General features: G+C 54.9%; 8 protein-coding genes across 8 annotated transcripts; 5 read left to right on the forward strand and 3 right to left on the reverse strand.

The window, feature by feature from the left end:
* Window positions 1–113: 113 nt before the first annotated feature.
* On the forward strand, window positions 114–1,851 carry GLOTRDRAFT_108815 (GTP-binding protein RAB5). The gene is made up of 7 exons (XM_007862410.1): window positions 114–212; window positions 269–293; window positions 350–408; window positions 464–524; window positions 573–600; window positions 657–939; window positions 994–1,851. Exons 1-7 carry the CDS (start codon window positions 176–178, stop codon window positions 1,119–1,121), a joined length of 621 nt encoding a protein of 206 aa, XP_007860601.1. The 5' UTR covers window positions 114–175; the 3' UTR covers window positions 1,122–1,851.
* On the reverse strand, window positions 1,610–4,355 carry GLOTRDRAFT_112874 (ras GEF; the record flags this gene model as incomplete). Its single annotated transcript, XM_007862411.1, has 7 exons — window positions 1,610–2,134; window positions 2,189–2,470; window positions 2,587–2,921; window positions 2,968–3,316; window positions 3,355–3,616; window positions 3,697–4,040; window positions 4,254–4,355. 7 exons carry the CDS (start codon window positions 4,353–4,355, stop codon window positions 1,610–1,612), a joined length of 2,199 nt encoding a protein of 732 aa, XP_007860602.1.
* Window positions 4,356–5,388: 1,033 nt separating this feature from the next.
* Window positions 5,389–7,312, forward strand: GLOTRDRAFT_101978 (WD40 repeat-like protein; the record flags this gene model as incomplete). Its single annotated transcript, XM_007862412.1, has 9 exons — window positions 5,389–5,474; window positions 5,594–5,686; window positions 5,737–6,126; window positions 6,185–6,259; window positions 6,311–6,389; window positions 6,442–6,509; window positions 6,566–6,686; window positions 6,745–6,970; window positions 7,026–7,312. 9 exons carry the CDS (start codon window positions 5,389–5,391, stop codon window positions 7,310–7,312), a joined length of 1,425 nt encoding a protein of 474 aa, XP_007860603.1.
* A 209-nt stretch (window positions 7,313–7,521) lies between these two features.
* On the reverse strand, window positions 7,522–7,769 carry GLOTRDRAFT_30852 (uncharacterized protein; the record flags this gene model as incomplete). The annotated part of the gene is made up of 2 exons (XM_007862027.1): window positions 7,522–7,556; window positions 7,610–7,769. Coding segments are annotated over 2 exons (195 nt in total), but the record flags the coding sequence as incomplete, so codon positions are not given.
* Window positions 7,770–8,033: 264 nt separating this feature from the next.
* Window positions 8,034–9,928, reverse strand: GLOTRDRAFT_97473 (DNA helicase; the record flags this gene model as incomplete). The annotated part of the gene is made up of 8 exons (XM_007862413.1): window positions 8,034–8,404; window positions 8,457–8,695; window positions 8,761–8,979; window positions 9,033–9,233; window positions 9,291–9,484; window positions 9,545–9,742; window positions 9,803–9,863; window positions 9,926–9,928. 8 exons carry the CDS (start codon window positions 9,926–9,928, stop codon window positions 8,128–8,130), a joined length of 1,392 nt encoding a protein of 463 aa, XP_007860604.1. The 3' UTR covers window positions 8,034–8,127.
* Window positions 9,929–12,518: 2,590 nt separating this feature from the next.
* Window positions 12,519–13,517, forward strand: GLOTRDRAFT_134878 (uncharacterized protein; the record flags this gene model as incomplete). The annotated part of the gene is made up of 2 exons (XM_007862414.1): window positions 12,519–13,218; window positions 13,273–13,517. The coding sequence occupies 2 exons, from the start codon at window positions 12,519–12,521 to the stop codon at window positions 13,515–13,517; spliced, it is 945 nt and encodes a 314-aa protein (XP_007860605.1).
* A 1,427-nt stretch (window positions 13,518–14,944) lies between these two features.
* GLOTRDRAFT_123888 (uncharacterized protein) lies at window positions 14,945–15,646 on the forward strand (the record flags this gene model as incomplete). The annotated part of the gene is made up of 3 exons (XM_007862415.1): window positions 14,945–15,013; window positions 15,064–15,246; window positions 15,299–15,646. 3 exons carry the CDS (start codon window positions 14,945–14,947, stop codon window positions 15,644–15,646), a joined length of 600 nt encoding a protein of 199 aa, XP_007860606.1.
* A 676-nt stretch (window positions 15,647–16,322) lies between these two features.
* GLOTRDRAFT_123889 (uncharacterized protein) lies at window positions 16,323–17,115 on the forward strand (the record flags this gene model as incomplete). Its single annotated transcript, XM_007862416.1, has 3 exons — window positions 16,323–16,421; window positions 16,479–16,682; window positions 16,738–17,115. The coding sequence occupies 3 exons, from the start codon at window positions 16,323–16,325 to the stop codon at window positions 17,113–17,115; spliced, it is 681 nt and encodes a 226-aa protein (XP_007860607.1).
* Between the last annotated feature and the right edge of the window lie 2,933 nt (window positions 17,116–20,048).

Consider the following 20,048-nt stretch of genomic DNA (forward strand, 5'->3'; position numbering starts at 1 on the left):
GCAGGCAGTTTTCAACGTGGGAGCGGTGCGCAAACATACCAGGCGATCCTGGGAAACTGATGGCCGGCCGGAGACGCCCTGACGGCCGAGGCCTGACGCTCTCAGTGATCCTGTACGGGAGGCTGCGTGCACTCCACACCGTCCTCTGACCATCTCGTGCTCCCTGTCGTGAACGATGTCGAAGCAGTTCCAGTTCAAGTTGGTACTTCTCGGTCAGTACATATACTGCTCTACTGCGCTTTCTTCTCTGAACGTGTTGGCTGGACAGGGGAGTCTGCTGTGGGGAAGTCAAGGTACGATTGAGGACAAGCGTCAGCCATGTTCGCGTCTTCAACGGATAATTTGCTAGTTTGGTCCTGAGATTCGTCAAGGATCAGTTTGACGACTATCGGGAGAGTACAATCGGAGGTAAGCATCGAGAACTACCAGTTGGACACGCCGGTGCTGACTGTTCCTGTGATAGCTGCGTTCTTGACCCAGACTGTTACTCTGGAGGACCAGACCACCGTCAAGTTTGAGATATGGTAGCTGTTTCCTAGTGCGTGCTGATGCCATGTCTGACATGTCTGCAGGGATACAGCAGGTCAGGAGCGGTATAAGGTCCGTCACACTTCTCGGTGCCACGGCATGCTCGGTCTCTGACTTCTGCTGTGCAGTCTCTCGCACCAATGTACTACCGCAACGCCAACTGTGCCGTCGTTGTTTACGATATCACCCAATCAACGTCTCTGGACAAGGCCAAGACTTGGATTCGCGAGCTCCAACGGCAGGCAGACCCTAACATCGTCATCGCTCTTTGCGGGAATAAGACCGACTTGGCAGCTCGTCGGCAAGTCTCGCAAGAGGAAGCACAGAAGTACGCTGAGGAGGAGGGTCTGATGTGGGGGGAGACTAGCGCAAAGACCGGCGAGGGTGTTTCAGAGATCTTCACCGCCATCGGCAAGTGGAATGGCATAGTGCACACAGGATGCTCGTAATGACCTCTCCTTGTAGCCAAGAAGCTGCCCTTAACAGCGCCTGCTCCCAAGACTACCGCGCGTGGCGCACCAGGTTCATCAGGTCGTGGCGTTGACCTGAACAAGCAGCCCACAGCTGGTCAGAACGACGCTTGCAACTGCTGAGTGGTCAATTCCTGCTATTATGATCGCTTGGTTACATTCGCCTTACCTCGTTTGCATCTCCTCTGACCTATCGGGTCGTGTCTCTTGTCTCGCTTGTTCTGTTCGTTATGGATCCTCTCATTACCCTGTAGTTTATATGTCGATGCATATACATCCTTCTACTATATACTCTTTGACTCATGGACCACCTCATAGACGTCTGGATGCAAGCCGGGCTACTTGGATGTAAGTACAGGTTCGTCTTCTAATAGAAGTCATTCTAAACAAGAAAGGGGCAAACAAGCAAAGTCCGATCCATGTGTCATGTCAGAATCATAGATAATACATATGGGTTGTGATGAGTACAAAGATAGATCAAAGCAAGATACAACCTAGATGCGAAGAGTCTGCGAACCTCGCCCGCGAGCACATACAAAACAGTGATAGCTTCCGACCCCAAAAAGATGCAAAGAATAGTGATAAATTACCTACTCCTGTAGGTCACCCCTTCAGAACCCAGCTGCCTCCAGCCCCTTGCGTATATCCGCATGGGCCAGCTCGCTCTGCTGCACCTCCTGGCTCTTGAGCCAAAACGTACTATGGTCCTTCCCCGCCGCCTTCTGCAAATTCGTCTCTATGAACCCGAGGATCGCCGCATCCGGCGCAAACGGGTACGGCCGCCCTTGGAACCTAAGCATTGCGCTCACCGTGTCGGCCCACTTCTGGCGCTTGTAAAAGTTGATGAGCGGGCGGTCGAGCGCGGGGCCCTTGAGCGTGTCCGGGTGTTGGTCGCCGATGTGCACGAGATCCGAGAGGTACATGCCCACCCAGGGCACGCACGGCCCGTCGACGGTCTGCAGCACTGCGCGGTACGCGGCGAAGTTGCCCGTCGGCTCGATGACCTTTGTGAGCGCGTCGAGGTGCGAACTCCGGCTGACGTGCGCCATTGTGAGGTGCAGCCGCGAGATGGCCGCGCTGGAGAGCGCGGCGACGAGCGCACTGAATGAGGATAGGTTGTTGAACGTGCGTGATTTCTGTAGGGAGTAAATCATCAATAGCCTCCTCAAGACACACCCGCAAGCACCCACCTCAGCCACCCTAATCCAAAACTCGACCGTATCCGCACGCTTCCCCAGCACGTCCGTGTCCAGTATACTCGTCTTCACCCACGCCGCGAGCTTGTCGTACGTCGCGCAGAACGCATGCAGGTTCTCCACCGTCCGCCCCATCTGTGTCTTCGTCCAGTCGAGGCACTCCTGCGGGCGGATTTTGCTGTACAGGTTGTACTCGAGCACGCACAGCTGCTGCGCGACCTCCGTCGGGTCCATCTTGAGCAGCTCCGTCCGGTGCGAGGACCTGCCGGGCCGCTTCTTGTACCTCGGGAGGGTCGGATTGCTGGTACTGCTCGACGGCGTAGACGCAATCGGTGAAGACTGCAGGGACCATGGATGTCAGAAGTGCCGCATTACCAACGCTAAGCACTCACCAGCCGCTCGAGCGACGCGATCATGAGCTTCGCGGTCGTCGCGAGCGCGGGCGGCTCAACGATGAGCGAGAGGAACTCCTGCAGGCGCGGCACGACATGCGCGTCGTCCGCGGGCATGCGGTGCTCCTCGAGCCAGCGGCCGAGCACCACGAGCACGCGCTTCTGCGTCGGCCGCAGCTTCTTCTCCTTCCACTCTGCGAACTGCGCGTCCGTCAGCCCGAAGGAGCGGTCCATCTGGTAGCGGTCGACGAGCAGGTCGAACACGCGGTCCGCACTCGCGAAGGTGCGGAATGTCATGAGGAAGGTGTTCTGGTAGAGCATGTCTTGGTTTTTTGCTGATGCAGGGTTAGAGTGTGCTGGCTAAACTGTGGAGGGACTCACATATGGGCTCGATGGTGAGGCATTCGACCAATGCCTCCAGAGTCCCCGCGAGCACGCTTCCGTCCGCATTCAGCTTCACATCCTCCTCCTTGTAATCCGGCTTTAGGTACCACGGCATCCGCAGCGCCGCGACCTTCGCATTGTGGTACCTCTGCGCGTCCTCGTCGCCCGTCAGCTGTTTCACCTTGTCCGGGCGACCCTTATGCGGTCTTGCCCCGCCCAACAGCTCCTCCGCCTCGCCTGCGCTGAGGTCGTCCGGCTCCGCAACGTTGCTCCGCTCAACGAGCACCGAGAGGCGCGAGAGCGAGCTGCGGTCGTCGGGGAGCAGCCGCCCGCCCTCGCCCGGCGGCTCCGGCAGCGAGTTGTAGCGCTTCTGATGTTGCGGACAGCGAGCCTTCCTCTTGGACGTCGGCGCGGGCGCGGTTTTGGGCGGGACGGCGGGCGGCTGGGGCATGGGCGTGACGGGTGAGGGCGGGGGGCGCAGGCGGAGGGCGGGCGCGTCGGCCGGGGAGGGGTGCAAGTCGGCATCGGTGAAGTAGGCGGCGTCGGTGGTGGTCGCGGGCGGGGCGCGCAGGGGCGACTGGGGGCTGAAGGTGTGCGAGCGGCTGCCGATGAGCTCGGTCGGGGAAAGGATCTCGATGGCGGGTTCCTATGTACTTTAGCCTCGACTCGGGGGCTTTGGTTAATAGAGTTGAGCGTACCTTCTGGGTCTCGGCTACGGGCACCCACTCGTCAGACTGGCTGTCCGCGTCTGGGGGGTATAATTGGGCAAAGTTGGAGGTGGGCGCGGCGTTGTAGAGGCGCTCGGCTTCGTAGTCGTAGATCCTGAGCTCTTCCCTGAGTCCCCTCAGTCGCTCGGCCATCTCGTCAGTCAGCGGGCGCACGAACGCGCTGGGGACCCAGCCGACCTGGGTGTGGGCGGGGCGCATGGCGGCCCACCAGCCGCTCTCCTCTGTCTTGACGACATCGAGGATCTCGCTCTTGCGGAAGGGGAGATGGTCGGGGTCGTCCGAGTGGAAGTCGTACAGGCACAGGACCGAGAAGATCTTGAATTCCCCGGCTGTGGTGGTGGACTCGTGTGTCGCCAGGGACGTGCCGATGCTCGCTCGGGCGGAGGACGAGGGAGAGAGCGAGCCCGACGAGCTGAGCGACGCGCGGTCGGGGCTGGCGTACGGCGAGGGGTCGATCGACAAGTGCAGCGTGCGCCGCAGAGCCTGTACGCGCTGGCTAGACATGTCTCGACGTCGTCGACGAAACTTTACGAAAGAGAGAGTCGCATTCCTCACTGGCAGTGGCAGCGCAGGCGAAGATGATGTCGGCTGTCCGCTGCGGCGTCGATGATATATCTGCCAGGCACTGGAACGGTCTGCACACGCTCTCCGAGTCATATGGCAACCATCACAGCATACTTGCACGTTATAACGTCCGTCGTGCTACGGCAGTTCTCTTGAGCTTTCCTTTGCTATCGGACATGACGTTCCCAAGGCCTCTCTGCTCCCTTTCGCTCCCGTCTTGGCCTGCTCGGGCATTCTTGGCTGCTCTCATCGGTGAAATCCGCTTGCCGTTTTATCTCCCCTCGTCGTGGTGATCACCGTCTGGGCCCGAATTACAACTCATCGCATTCAACTGCAGGACCGCCGCGATAGTTCTATGAGAGGGGAAGACAGGCATCTTGAAGGCAGTCCAATTTAAACCTTACGGCGTGACTGCATGGCTGGATGCGCATTGAGTGAATCCGCGAGGGCGGTAATAGTATGCTGGTCTCGCCGCTCCGTGGCCCTCAGTACAGTTCGACTGCGAAAGGGATGGTAGGCTGCTGCTGCCGGCGTAATGCTTCGCAGACTCTCAAAACGCCTTCTACTCGCATTCCGACGACGGGGCTGTCAATCATCCTTTATGGGCAAGCCTACGCAACGTCAGCTTACTAGAGCATCTCCGGATGCGTCGATGAGAAAGGCATACATCCACTGCGCGAGTATGTCCAAAGGCACCAGCTAGGGAGTTGTACAACGAATATACGTGTTAGCTGAGGACTGTCAGTTGGTTTGTTCCTGGTCCTCTTCTTCCTGTTGCTCTCGTTCACTACGCTTCGAGATTCAACTTCGACGGTCAAACTCTTGAGTACGTCTTTACGCGAGGTCCATGGTGTGGCCTTGCCGGCTTTGCCATCCCTAGGCATGCGTGTGATGTATAGTTGTAGATGTAGAGACCATATCATAATATAAGGGCAATTCAGTATTGAATCTTTGAAGTTTTGGAGTGGAAATGCGAGACATTGAACTGAGATTCGGAGGTGCCACACCGGCCACAAACCCGCCGCGCCACACCTAGATTGGTAGGACGAACGCGTTCACGCGCGTCTTTCGACGCGTCCTGCTCTTGCACTCCCCCGATCTCTGGCTCCCGAACCTAGGCCACGCGATGAAACCCACAGTACAAGACGAAGTGGAGGATGACTTGGCAGCTGAGGAGGAGAACAAAATCATTAACGAGGTGGGTTCGGGACTGTGATTCGTCTTCCGAGCTAGTATTCATCCTACGATTGCGCGCAGGAGTACAAAACATGGTTCGTGAAATTCCTGTGCAACGCCGAGCTGTATTGACGCGAATTGCTATCCTCACAAAGGAAGAAGAACGCGCCCTACTTGTACGACATGGTTATTACGCACGCCCTCGACTGGCCCAGCTTAACCTGCCAATGGTTCCCCGACAAAGAAGCGTACGTCCCCCGCTTTCCCCCTTCCATCTCTCCACCTCACACCCGCTTAGAAACGCCGACAAACCCTACACGACCCATCGCCTTTTGCTCGGCACGCACACCTCAGGTCAGGCGCAGGACTACCTCCAAATCGCGACCGTGCAGCTCCCCAACCCGACGCACCCGTCGCACCTGCTCGATCGCGCCGCATACGACGACGAGCGCGGCGAGCTCGGTGGACACACGCTGCCCCCGCAACCGCGCATCCAGCTCATCCAGCGCATCAACCATGCGGGCGAGGTCAACCGCGCGCGCTACATGCCGCAGAACCCGGACATCATCGCGACCAAGGCTGTCAGCGGCGAGGTGCTCGTGTTTGACAGGACAAAGCATAGTAGCGAGCCCGAGCGCGGTGGGGTGTGTAAGCCCGATATGCGCCTGGTGGGCCAGACAAGGGAGGGGTGAGTGAGGTGATCCCCTGTAATCTGGGCGAGGCTGATGGGTGCTGGAGTGCTGCAGATATGGGCTTGCTTGGAATCATAATAAGAAGGGGCACGTCCTCGGGGCTTCGGAGGACATGACCGTATGCCACTGGTGCGCCGCAATCTTCCCACTAACAGCTGGGAGATGCTGAGGCATTTTTAGGGACCTCAATGCTTATCAGAAGTCGAATCCACAGATCGAGCCTTTGGCCGTGTACAAAGGCCACACATCTATCGTCGGTGTACGTGACCATGCTTTCATGCGTCTTCTCCCCATTTCCTTACTCTCCCCAGGACGTGGACTGGCACGCGTCACAGGAGAACGTGTTCGCAAGTGTCGGCGATGATAAGATGCTAATGCTGTGGGTTTCTTCCGCGTTTGGTTCCCTTACCAGTTTGTAACCCTCTTGCACATCAGCTGGGACACCCGAACACCGACTGAGCCAACTTTGAAGACACAGGCCCACGATCGAGAAGTACTATGTGTCGCATGGAGCCCAGCCAGCGACTATATGCTGCTCACCGGTAGCGCCGACAAGGTCTTGCGCCGCCACACTTCCCCCGCGGAGTTCGACTCATATTTATTATCACATTTAGACCATCATCCTCCATGACACTCGCTCACCAACAAAGCGATTGCACGTATTCGAGTCTCATACCGACGAAGTCCTGCACGTGTCCTGGTCACCACACAACCCCACCATCTTCGCCTCCGCCTCGAGTGACAGGCGGATCAACATCTGGGACCTGAACGAGATCGGCGTCGAGCAGACGCCAGATGACCAGGAGGACGGCCCTCCGGAGCTGATGTTTGTACACGGCGGTACGTCACAATTTCCCTGTATCCCATCTCTAATACTCAAAGCACCTTATCTCAGGTCATACGGCCCGGCCTACGGATTTCTGTTGGGCGCCCGGGATTGGCGAGAACTGGACCGCGGCGAGCACGTCAGAGGACAACGTCGTCATGGTATGGCAGCCCACGATGCGCATATGGGCGGGCGACGCCGTAAAGGTGGACGAGAAGGAGCTCGAGAGCGATGCCATGGAAGGTGTAGAGGCGACCGAGCCAACCGCGAGCGGGAGTGGAAGTGGGGGAAACAGAGGGACGAAAAGTATGAGTATCAGCGCAAGTGCGAGTGCGGCGGGGGATGAGGAGAGCTGAGTCCGACCGACGCTATGCATAGGTGTTGTTTTGATGCTGTCATATCTAAAGCGTTGTTTGACTGAGGGTTTAGAGAGAGCAATATTCCCAATTTGAATGATGCAGGTGTACAATATGTGCATGACAAACCAAGTGCAGTGCAGACCGATTCGCCCCCCTCCAATACTTCCTGTCCTACTCGCCCATGCATCCCCCTCCCCGAAAGTGGATCATGCGAATATCAGTCTGAGCAGTTCGAATATCACTGCATGCACGTTTATAAGTACGCCATCTTATCGTCAAAGTAGATGCACGTACCTCCGCCGACGATAACAAATATAATGATGCCCAGAGTCCATAGGCTGACAGGGCTGCGCTTGGATAGCAGCTCCTGGCGGGAGGGGTTCGTTGGCTTCTTGCCCGCACGCGCTGCATTCGCGAACTTGGCGTTCTTTTGGCGTCGCTCGAATTCGGTGGGCTGGTAGCTCTATAGTTAGCAGCATAACTAGTCATTATCTGACACTACACACCATAACTTATAGGATATGAAGGAGCGGACAGGTAAGTGGGTATGTGCAGCGGAGGCGTAAGCAGCAGCCGTAATTACTGTTTCGATCGAAACGCGACGCGACGTGTCAGTGTTTGGCGCTGTGTAGCAAGACCTTCCGTTTTCAACAAGACCAAATATACGTGGGTATTCCCCTTTATTCCTCCTTCCCGTCACGTACGCGTTCGTCACGGATGAGGTGTGAGGATTAGTTTTCAAGACACGAGGGTCAGATGTCATGCAAGATATCACAATACAAGAGGCCCTAGCCGCTGGATAGAGCATATGTTTAGCTTTGATCCATAACATCGTCTTCGCCACCAATCTCTTCAAACATGAGAGATCCCTGCTGGTCCTTCAGCCACTTCACGCTCCGCTTCTCGTCCATGAAGTAAGTGTAACCCCGTCGCAGGTCCTCGACGTCCACCTGCTCGGCCTTGCGTTTCCGCGCAAGCACCTGAGCACAGGAAATCAGGTTCAACGCGTATCGCAGCGTGGTATCCATGGCCATCCGGGTCAGAACGGTCGTAGCATCTTGGGTTAATGTAACATCTTCTTCTTGGCATCTGCAGAGCATGTGTCAGTGAAGTGGTCAGAGGTATGTTATTCTCCACCGACCGGATGTGGATGATTTGCTGAATATCTTCCTCTGTGTAAGGCTTTGTGCTGACGATAAGCACTCGGTCTAGAAGATCCACGGGTAGACCGTGGGGGCTACGGAATTTTGTCCCTCGTATCCGAGCCATTCCACGGTTCGACGCCATAACAACGAGCGGAGACAAATCGTTCTCAAGCGCTCGGTTGAGGAATGAGAAGCATTCGATATCGAGCATGTGAACTTCGTCAATGAAGAGCACCTAAACGTGAATAGGACTGTCAGAATGATGCAGACACGTAGGTGGTATCCAAAAAATAAGCATACCCCCGGGATAATCTCAGCCTTTCCCTCTTCTCGCCATTCTTGCACCTTCGTATTGATCTGGGCACGGAGCTCCGGCTTGATCTCTCCTGTGTCGCCCGCAAACAAAGCAAGGAAGCCTTGCGTCCGGCTGTTGATCACATCGATTTCATGTAATGAGACTGTGTGCACGACTTCCTTGCGCTTTTGGATCTCGCCTTCCGGACATTGTACAAATTTTGTCTTCGTTGACATAAATGCAAGGAAAAGTAGTAGACACGCCAGTAAACACTCACGTCGGCTCCCATTGCATCATAGTCTCTTGAACGTGCGAATGAACGGCCAAGTTTCGAAATTTTGCCTGACGTCTTGTCGATGGCAATGACGTCCCCCGCAAGGACCTTTTCCTTCGACAATGCATCAATCATTTTAGTACCGAGGTCGTAGATAGTCTCCATATCTGTCGTCTTGATAGTAAGCTTCCCGGTTTTGGTGGCCTGTTACGGTCCGAGGTGAGCACTGTAGAAATACTCTGCAGGAGACATAACGCGTACCCCAGTCAGACTTCTGTCAATCTGGATTTCCACAACTTCTCCCTCGATGATCTCCGTCTCCTCCTTGATACGCACACCAATGCTCCTCCTCAGTGCTTGCGTAAGAGCCTCCGTCTTGGACATCGACAGCGAGAACACCTCACTCGCCGCAATCATCGTAAACGGCACGTCCGAGCCTAGCGTCTGCGCCATCCCTGTACGGAGTCACCTGTATCGCATTAGCAGACCAAGACGCCTCCCCTCACGTAACATACCTAAAGCAATAGCAGTCTTCCCAGTTGACGGCGGTCCTGCGAACAACATGGCTCTCCCCGCTATCCGCCCCTCCTGCACCATTTTGAGGATCATCCCCGCTGCCTTGCGCGCTTTCGCTTGGCCAACCATGCCTTGGGAGTTGTCGCGAGGCTCGAGTCTGTCATCGAGCCCCAGGCCGCGGATGTGCGAGTGAGCGCCTGCGGTTGGACGCGAACGAATATGAGGAGGGTGTTACCTTGAACAAACCTTGAACTCACCTATCCGCTCCATTTTCGTTATGTCCCGGAGCTCGGACGCGCCTGCTGTAATGGAAGTGGCCTGGATCCACAGAGTATTCAATGAGGAATCTTTGTCTTCGACACAGAGTCGGAAGGGCATACCATGGTGGTGTCTACGAAGAAACGCGTATGTATCTTGATCGGACAGTCTCGCTTGAGCACCTACCTTACCGTGGGATACCGAAGTTCCCACGCTCTTGAAGATCAAGGGTTCTCAGCCACACTCGCGTCACTGTCTCTCGCGTCGCCCTGTATATTTTGAGGCTCTGTTATAGCAGGCAACACCAATAGTCATGCAAGCGTCATCTGAATCAACTATATCTTTATAAAAGGCCAGGTATACTGGGTCTTCCCTCCTACTCCAAGCCGAGCGGGGCATACTCATGCATCACGACTGAGATACAGCATAACTTCGCATGAAGGACTGTCCGATGCGCCATCCCTGCAAAAAAAAATAGGCGGAAGGCTCTGGACGTCACCGAGATATGTATCACGACGGATCACCCTCTGCCTTACCGTCGTCACTCGGTGCCACAAAAGGCTTTCAAAGAAGTTACCCAATAGTCGAGCTCTCGGCGCGGGTGATCGCGCAAAGAAATCAGCGCGCCAAGTAATTCGTTGGGCAGGCGACCGGGGGTAGTGTAGCGCAAGCAGTTGGGCGTCCTTACCTCCCATCATGGAGCCATGCACGTCAGAGACCAACGAACACAATCCCTGAAGGGAAGTAAGGGAGCACAACCAAGGGCGGGGAAATGCGTTGGAGCAGAGTGTGCCTGGAGGAAGGGAAAGGACGCGACGCGGCAACTCGCTCGACTTTCGCGATGTCGCAAGCCTAGACAAGGGGAAAGGGGAGCGAGAACGCCGGGCGGCATCGGCATCGAAAACATTTACTACGCGGGGAGCCTCGCAGACGACCTTGTATGCCAGAAGAGAGCGAGGCTAAGCGCGTGCCCAGACATCGTCATATAAGAGCCCGGTTCTTGGATAGGGAGGAGCGCCAGCGATATTCTGATGCACCTTCTAGTCGCGAGTCGACTCAGACACTGCACACGAATATCGAGAGCGCTCGTCCGTGGGACTGGGAGACTATCGCCGGAAATATCGTGGTCCTGTCCGTGCGCGTTTCCACCACGCAAGGTACCCCCTGACCTCGTCACAAATTGTTGTGGAACGGGGCTGCGGAAGATACCCGTACCGTCATGCACACCTATGACTCTGTCGTGGCTAAAGCCGTGTATGTTCCGCCAGCCGCGGAAAAGAGTATATGATACTGAACCACGAAAAAATGAGACGGTGAGCGCACCCCCGTATGGAGCTGTCCCAGTCCATCCAATGATGTATTGGGACAACATGCGGGAGGACGAGACCGACCGGAAACCAAGGAAAGTAGAGTGATCGCATACGACCAGGCGATATGTAGCCCCACAATCCAAGTCATCCACGGGTTTTTTCAAAGTCTCTAGGGACTCAATCAATCTACCCGGGGAAGGCAGAAGACTTCGACCTGACGTAATGCCCATGGCCACTTCAAGCCCCGTAGGACCAGATACAATGGCGAGACGCATTCGCAAGCTCCCCTCCGCGCCGAGTCACTTACTGAGGGACCGCCGTCAGCAGACGTATCGGCGCTCTTGAGGCCCCGTTAGGATGCGGGACATTCCTAATATGAAAGACAAGGCCTACGTTACTAACGTTAGTCCTGGGAGATTTAGGTAATAAAAAACATACCGCCTCCGCCCCGAGGAAATTTTGAATGCACCTTGTGCCCCTCGGCGTATCCGAGCAAGGAGAGACCGCCCCTAGCATACCTGAAACGTTGCGTTGACCCTTCCGCGCTCGAGAGTTTGAGATCACCCGACGTCGGACGATGGGGTTTCTGACAGGGAGAGAATGACGGATTATGACCTGCCATTGCCAATTGTCCGCGCTTTATAGTATCGTGCAGCTCGGATGTTCTTGTAACTCCTGCATTGTTCGACATAAACGAACCTGCTTCCAGCAGCCAGTTGAAAACAAAGAAGACAAAGACAGCCGCCGGCCCGGCCCGCCGGGGGTATCAGGGTCTCTCCGGAAGGGGGAAACGCGCTCCCTGAGACGGCGGGCTCGTTTGAACTGCTGTTCGATACATTCTGACAGTGACAGCTTCAAGACGATTCTCGATCACGACCCTGCAGCTTAAATCCAATGATATGGCCTCGGGTCCGCGCTTTTTGCTGTTCTCTCCGCCGACGAGCCCGGAAGTAAATGGGAAGACGGCAGTCGTGATGCCATAGGAGAAACACGTACGCGCGCTGGGGCGGATGACTGCGATGGCAGGCAGCGTACGTCAAGCGGACAGCCAGCTTGTGCTCAATTGGGAGCATCGATGGCGGGAGAGAAGCGCGGCGACCTTGCGCGTCTTGCTCTCTTTGCCTTTGTAAATCCGAGTCCGACCAGCCCGCCAACGACTCGGCGGGGCTGCCTCTGCGATCGGGATCGCTTCAGCGATGCAAAATGAAATGGACTTCTCTATGGAATTACTGCAGGAGAACACACGTCATGTCATTGAGGGGTTCCTATTTCACTGGCAAGTACCGCCCCGTTAGTTATATAAGACCCTCGCCGCCGTCGAGGCGTCCCGTGTGGACGCCGTCCCATCCTCCTCCTCCCTCCCGCCCTCAGTTCGATCCCCCCCGCAGCCGCCTCTTGTCCCAAAATGCACGCCTCTGCCCAAGTCCCCACATCCGCCCTCCTGCACACCGCCGTCGCTCTCCTATCGCCCTGCTTCTCGTCCGTACATGTCCTTTCCGCTCGCCTTCCTTGCGAGATTGTCCACGAAATACACCAGTCTCTCCTGTCCTCGGTAGTCGCCTCTCTAGCCGAGTCCACCGACACTTTCCTCAAAGATTACGAGGCTCGCGTTAGAGCGAGTCTTTGCCAGGATTGCAGGGATTACAACGAGCTCATCTTCGGGCCCGATGTCTGGGCTTGGGAGGGATACAAGGGAGCGTGTTACTGCCGGGATGGCGCAGGAAGAGTTAAGCGGTCTTCGCCCTGGAGCGTTACAGAGCTCTTCAGACAACTCTTGGGCAAGGCGGTACTCCAGCCTGTGGCCAAGAAGTCGATCGCCCAGGCCCCAGTACCCGCATTCCCGAGCAAGGAGGCCTGGCTCGTCGACCATCTCAGCGGGCATGAACTCTGCCGCGGGGTTTCTTCTGTCTTCGACGCGGTTGACCTGGCGTTGGAATGCTATGGCTGCAGTACCTTGCCTCTGTCGTCCGCCCTCTGCATTCGTAGTACGACAGCTATCGTCCCGACGTCCGAGTATCAGCATAGGGACGAATGGGAAGCTAAATGCGCCGTGAAAAGAGTCGTCAACGATTTAATGCTTTCAAATTCACAATGCACCTGGAGTGGTAGGTGGCTGTATTTTCGTTAGCTCAGTTCAGGCGACTCATTGATATCCGCAGGTCGGTCTTCTACCTCTATGGCAGCGTGCGGCGGTTTCCCGTTCGCGCGCAAACCATCCGCCGCTGTAGTGCTTCAAGCACCCAGAACCGTCTTCGTCGGCTCCCCGTTCAGCGCTGGTGGGATGCACGGCGCAGCCGTCGGACCGATCCACTATGTCGTTCAGGCGAAGCGGATGGCCCCGGTATTCTTTATGACCCTCTTGGCGCTCTTTATTGTGCTGGGTTTGCTGAGTGTATGCGCCTGAATAATGGCTACACGAGAGACACGCGAAGGTCCAGTGAGTGTCTCTGACAAGGAAAGATGTGGTGCGAGAGGCTGATGATGGGCGTTGTTATATAGATTAGACAGAAGAAGAACCGACATTGTTACGACACGATGTATAGACATGCACGATCTACGCCACGAATACGAATCATACTTACCGCTCAGAGTCGCTTGCATTTCGCGCACATCGATATCTTACTCCTTGGTGCTTCTTAATCACCGTCTTCCTTCATGCTATAGAAGGATGGCTCTAATGGACCGTTCCCGTTCCCTCTTGTTGATATTTGGATCGGATTGTGTATACATGCTAGGATGTGGAGGAGGTTCCCTTGTCATTCTCCCGACGCTGTGATCTGCTATCATCTACGGTATTCCCGCTCCCTGATGTCTCCGTTCATTTTATGACGTTCCTTGCTTAGTTGTTTCCTTTGTTTCTCCCTCTTTATACACTATACCTTCTCTTATAATGTTGCTTACCATATCGTACCGAATGATCAAGGTAATTCAAAATCCGAGTGCGCATTGCTTTGGTCGGAATTTGCGGGCAGCTCGCCTGCTGTCTCTTTCCACCGACCAGACACCATTGGGTGTCACTTCGATGCAGAGAGAGGGCAGCGCGATTGCTCTAGTTGGTAGTGGGAGGCCGACGGGATCGGTGAGCGCTTTCAGTGTGCTGCTGAGAAGGCGAAGCTGACCGCCACTCCTTCCTCGATTCTCGGCGGAAGCGGTGGTCGTTCCTTTGTCCGGAATCGGTCCCTTCTTCACTCTAAGTCTCCCCCGCCCCCGATCCTCGAAGTGGGCACGCGCGGCGAGGGAGTGAGTATGACATATGTGCCTCTATACCTCTTACGAAGGCTCTGGTGTAGCTTTAGGTATTTTGCCGAAAAGGCGTGCGCGTCATCCCTGTACTCTGTATGCTCCCTACTCTGACGCTGTGCGTCGGCGGGAGGTGGCATAGAGACTGGCGGGGCAGAGGCTCGTCTGCCCAGCAAAAGCTAGCAAGTCTGCTACACACGTCCGGGGAGAATGAAGGCACTGTCATCAACGGACTTTCAAAGCACAATGGGCCCTCGGGGTTGACACAGCTTGTGAGCTTCCTTTGGTGCGCATTCCCTTTGTTCTTTTGGTTGGTATTTTTGTTGTGACCGTCCTGTCTTATGGGTAGCGGTGGATCTGCGCTACGCATCTCCATGAATGGATAAGAGCGAAGGTAGGCTATATTATCCAAGCAAGTGCCACCTCTGTGGCATCGTCCACTCACCAGCTAAGCGCTGAGCGCTCCCTGGGACACGCTTCGTCCGTGTGGCACCTGTGCACGCGCCTGCCATCCCACACGACCACTTGTGAGGCGGAGCCGGCAAATCTTTCCCTGTGGCCACCTAAGGGACGAGCAGGGGTTCCGAGAACATGGAAGATTTTCGCTTTATGCTGGGGAGCCTACCGTCCCTTGCTGCCCTGGTGGCATACAAGTCTGCTGTGAGTGTATGACGCAGACGCTCATCCCGGTGGCTGATCCCGGTTGTCAGTTGTTCCCGGACAGCCTCTTTGAAGAGTGGGATCGCGTTGAGATGGGTGCGGTAGACGAGTGGGCAAAGCCCCGGTCCCTCCTGCTCTTTCTCTCGTTGTCGGGTGACGGACTACCGTTCTACAGGACTGTTGAGGATGTGGAAGTCATTCCGGTCGGACAAATCTTGTGCTATAAGGACTTCGTAAGTGTCATGGTCCTGTAACGCGGGTGCTCCCGACAGATTTTCGTTCCAGCTGCTTTGTGACCACCTGTACATGCATCCCGCCTTCGCAGTCGAGGCTGCCCACAAGTGGCTGAACATGAGACATTTCAAGGCGTGGCTGGCGTCCGAGTATTGCTCACCGGAGATCAAACAAAACCAGCTCTTCTTCAATTATCCGCTATCACGGGTCTGGCGTACGATGAACGAGGAACGTACGTGCCCTGACACGTGGAGGTTCGAGACCTTGCAGTGGGAGAAATACCCGAAGGTGATGGAGGCGAAGGCGGGGAACGTCGGCGGGGTCCACTACCAGGATCTGCGCACGGCGCTCAGTCGCATGCGGATGGCCCAGAAAGCTGCTGGGGCTGCCAGCATATAATTTCTTTCATCGAGCTCGGAGCGTTGCCATGGGCTTGTGGCGTTGACGAGACAGTGCTTCTGTGGGGTCGTTGTATTAACTAAGTCCTGCCATGTATTTTACACACGCCCTGCGCGTGCAGCGAGAATGCTCGAGGCGATAGCGTAGTATGATGAAGCTGTGCGCAGGCGCCGTTGGCTTTGTGGCGTTCGACCATCTGCCTGGCGGACAATCGGTACGTCTTATCCAGAACGACGGACGAGACTGCTTGAGCTTGAGGCGGCGTGAGGACAGTAGCCACTGCTTTGAGGGCCAAAAGTAAAATGTCCCATCGCGCTTTATGGCGCGGACACAAGGTACAATTCTTTCTAGCAGTGCTTAACACTGTGGCTGTGCGTTCACGAAGCCACACGAACCATGCGACTGGGGAAACCATAGTCTGGTACGCGGCACGCCTGCAAAGCGCTCCAAAGCCACAGGACACTTCGCAAGACTGACCACGCCACCGAATAGGTACATGCTGTGGCAAGGGCTTGACACCCCGTTGCAGTGCGCAAAGTTGATGTGGCGGCAGGCGTCAGTGTGGCGGGAGTGCTTGGTGAAGAGTGTGGCAAGGGTTTCATAATATAAAGCCCTGACTCCAGCTCATCGTCGTCCTATTCTCCCTTTCCACGTTTGCCTTGCACGAGGAACAGAGATGCTGTCAGAATTGCAGGACTCGGATATCTTCGACGTCGAGAACATGACAGACACTGAAATATGGGGTCTTGATCAAGTCGATGACTACATATACTCGGTGAGCATCTGAACCGTCTCGTACTGGGACCTTCGAACGGCTGATGAACTCCGACAGCTGTTTCCGAGACGTTTGCTGGATGAAATCCAAAGCATGGGTGAAGGAAACGGTCGCGGAAGGCATCCTGTCGATCTAGAGGTCGCCCGAGGATGGTTGAAACACGACTCCTTCATTCTTTTCCTGCGCATGACGGGAGACGAATCTTCAAGTGATTCGCAGCAGGGAATTTCCTTCGGCCAGATGCTTTGCTACAAGGCGTTCGTGAGTGCATGCCAACTTCTTCAAATCACTGGAAATTATCCAAACGCACGCGCAGCTGCTTCCCGATTACCTATACTCGCATCCCGCATTTGCTGTCAGTAGGGCGGACAAATGGATGCACATCGCCCATTTCGAAGCGTGGCTTACGTCGCAGTACTGCTCAGAGGATGTCAGAGGAAATCGGTTGTTCTTCTGCGAAGAGATCTTGCGCCTCGCACCCAGCGCAACACTGACTCCACCTCCTACCCCACACGACAGGCCATTGGGTATATGGCAGGCCCAACAGAGGACACTCACATTCACGAGGGTGGAAGATATGCAGCGGATTGAAGGTCGCTTGGAAGCCAATAGGCATTCACAGGAAAATCTCACCTACGAGGATGTCCTCACGGACCAGAGATGTAGTAAATTCCAGCAGAACACCGTCGTCTAACAGGCTGCGTAGTTCGATCTTTCATGTTGTGGATGGACACATGTAGACTGCGGAGCCATCGGTGTATCTTTTCTCATTAGGTATCATGTCTCTATGTTCGCGTCCTTGTCATCCAACGATCTTTCAACGACTCCATGAGAGCACCTGCCTTGAGGACAAAGAATTCCCCGTGATGACGGAATTTGGAGGTCCTTGATTTGGTTGATCACGGATGATTGATGTGTTCACTAGAAACATTGCCCGTAAATGTGGTGGTTGAAGCTAGCTATCAAATTTTGATATGTAACTTCGACAGGGAAGTGGCGACCTACGTCTGCGATCTGCTTCTCATCATAAGGATCCCATTTGTTGGTATGTCCTGGGGGTGTTGAACTATAGAAATTAAGCGGCATGGTATCAGCGACAAACTTGGTTGCCGCACGGTATCGTCTGGGTATCAATACGCACTTGCGGTGTGTATGGTGAGCATCTGCCGTGATATCATGAATTGAAAGGACATAGATCGGCAACTATCACGCATGCCGCGGTATTCATGGATGATGAGATCCATCGTGGGATGCCAGGTCCGCCATCCTGTTCCTTGAGCTTATATGATTTGTGGAAGGTAATACAAGAAATACAACCGATCACCGGGAAAGTGTTCGGCACCGAGAGGGGTGAGACATGATTGAGTCTTTAGGATGAGCAGTCCCACCGAACGTCGACTGGACTAGCTAGCTCTAAGCACAGCGACAGTCGAACATATCTCCGACTTGGTCGTCCAGGGCCTGGGAATCATCGCCCTGGATATGATTCCCACACAGATTAGCCACCGTGTCTTTGCTATACCTTGTCGAGACATCCTTGGATTGTCTGCGAGATGGATAGGCTATGTATGGGGTTGAACCTTCCTTCAAGACAGCGGGCAAGATCGAGTGACACTTGTCGCGTCGGCGAGGATAATTACGACGCTCCGCTGGGGCTTAGACCAATGAAACGTCCGCGCACACTTGAGTGGACCAATGCGGGGTAGTACTCTTCTGCAACACGAAGTCGGTGGAGGAAGAAGTAGCGACCTGGGCAGCGTTCGACAGCATATACACGTTTGCGGCTTCTTCTTATGCCAGTCACGAATTAAGTCCATCCGAGATTCGGGCTTATTGCTCTCAAACTCCCGCAAAATTAGACGAGGGTTCCATGTGGGAATATCGAGAAAGTGAGACGGGTACTACATATCATGATGACTGGCATACCTTCACAGCCTTTGATGACGGTGGAGACGGTATCTTCGCTCGCTGCAATACCCTCGGATGTACAATCCTAACTGGATGTGAACGACACATAGTCTTCCGGCGCACTCGCGAGAGCCGACGCAGCGGATGACTTGCCTTCCCTCTTCGTCCCGGTTCCCGCTTAATTTTTGGCCTTAACGTGGCCCTGGGAAGAATAGCAAGAGACTGGAATACTTACGCTGGAGTTAGAGGTATAGAAGATACCGAGAGCAAACCGGATGAAGAGCTAGCCAGCTTTGCAAAGGGGTAATTCCGGAGTGGAGCCGTAAACTCTGTGTCCGGAGGGATTTAGAACAAACGGATATGCATCCCAGATTTTGCGTCCATCGCAGCTGTGAGTTAACATATTGCGCATGTCATGCACCAACATCTATTGAGGACAAATCAATCTGTACGGCGAAGGAGATATGAATTGAAGATACACGCGCGATGAGCATCCTGCGGGTGGTCAATATCTGCAGGTTCGAATCAAAGTGTAGGCAATACACACCCATTCCGTGTACTCAAGTGGTATGATACGATCAGCGTCTAAGGAAGCTATGGAAGGAGAGGGAATACATTCCTGGGCCATTGCCGTCACTCGGCGGCTCGCTTCGGCTCGACTCGCCCCCCCAGCTGGCGGGCCCATATACATTTACAGGCGCTGGCCGGGCTAGATAATCGGGAGGAACAGCTGTGGTGAACCAACGGCCAGAGAATTGGGCCCTTGTTGGGAGCTTCCAATGAGTGAAGCGGTCGAGGGAATTGCTAAGGTCCAAGACAAGGTAATATCCACCGGCGTCAAGGAGCTTTGAATGAACGGGCTGCATCCCTTCTCGATCTCTGCTAGAACGGCGCAAGTAGTCGCCACTGAGGATTGCACAGATATCGAGTATAGCATGAAGGGAAACGCAGGGAGTAACGCTCGCGGAACCATCGCGGAGGGGGGACAGCGCAGAGGCAGAGTGAGCAGCAAGCTATCTGCAATCTCTGGTGGGATAGGTGCGGTATGCCTAGTGTTATCCGTATTGGGCTTCTTGCAAGCTTGTCTGGGCGGGAATGTCCGGATCACTTGCATAGTGATTCCGCCAATGGGTATTGTCTGATCCCAGAGAACAGCGTGCAGAATATCCACCGTGCATTGGCTGCGTCTGAACCTCCGGATTCCGATTCCTCTAGAATCGGTTTACTGTTCAGTAGTTGTATAGGGCTCTCTGGTGATCGAGAAAGCGAGCGCTTAACAGGGGTTATACCACTTACAGCCCAAATTACTCGAAATGTAATAGGAGCACTGCTCATAAATGGTAGGTGGCCCGATCCAAATCTTACCGCCACCAACAAATAGGAACTATTACAGTGCCTTGCATAAGAAACTGAACATCGCATTTCCGCGCGCGTTGTTTGTTCGCGCCAAATATACCCTTTTCGGGTAGGTCCGGAAGGCCTCTCGCGGGACCATTTGTTAGGCAGGGACTCGCAGATGCCCCGAGAGGGCTCGAAAGGCTTCAGAGAATGATAGAAATGTATATTCTACAACTACACTAAGGGCTGTAAATCATTATAGTCTTGCCCTAGCTGTATGCCCAGCTAACCCTCCCTCTCGATGGGTCTTTGCCGCACATTTGCCGATACCGAAAAGGTATATTGGCGCGGACAAACAACGCGCGCGGAAATGCGATGTTC

This window comes from Gloeophyllum trabeum, assembly GCF_000344685.1.
Source record: "Gloeophyllum trabeum ATCC 11539 unplaced genomic scaffold GLOTRscaffold_00001, whole genome shotgun sequence".
Classification (NCBI taxonomy): domain Eukaryota; kingdom Fungi; phylum Basidiomycota; class Agaricomycetes; order Gloeophyllales; family Gloeophyllaceae; genus Gloeophyllum; species Gloeophyllum trabeum.

What these genes read in the sequence shown, in the direction of transcription:
- GLOTRDRAFT_108815 (XM_007862410.1), top strand. Translation starts at nt 176, where the DNA reads ATGTCGAAGCAGTTCCAGTTCAAGTTGGTACTTCTCG. An exon ending in TCGGGAGAGTACAATCGGAG is followed by an intron (nt 409 to 463) that starts GTAAGCATCGAG and finishes TTCCTGTGATAG; the next exon opens with CTGCGTTCTTGACCCAGACT. An exon ending in CAGGTCAGGAGCGGTATAAG is followed by an intron (nt 601 to 656) that starts GTCCGTCACACT and finishes TCTGCTGTGCAG; the next exon opens with TCTCTCGCACCAATGTACTA.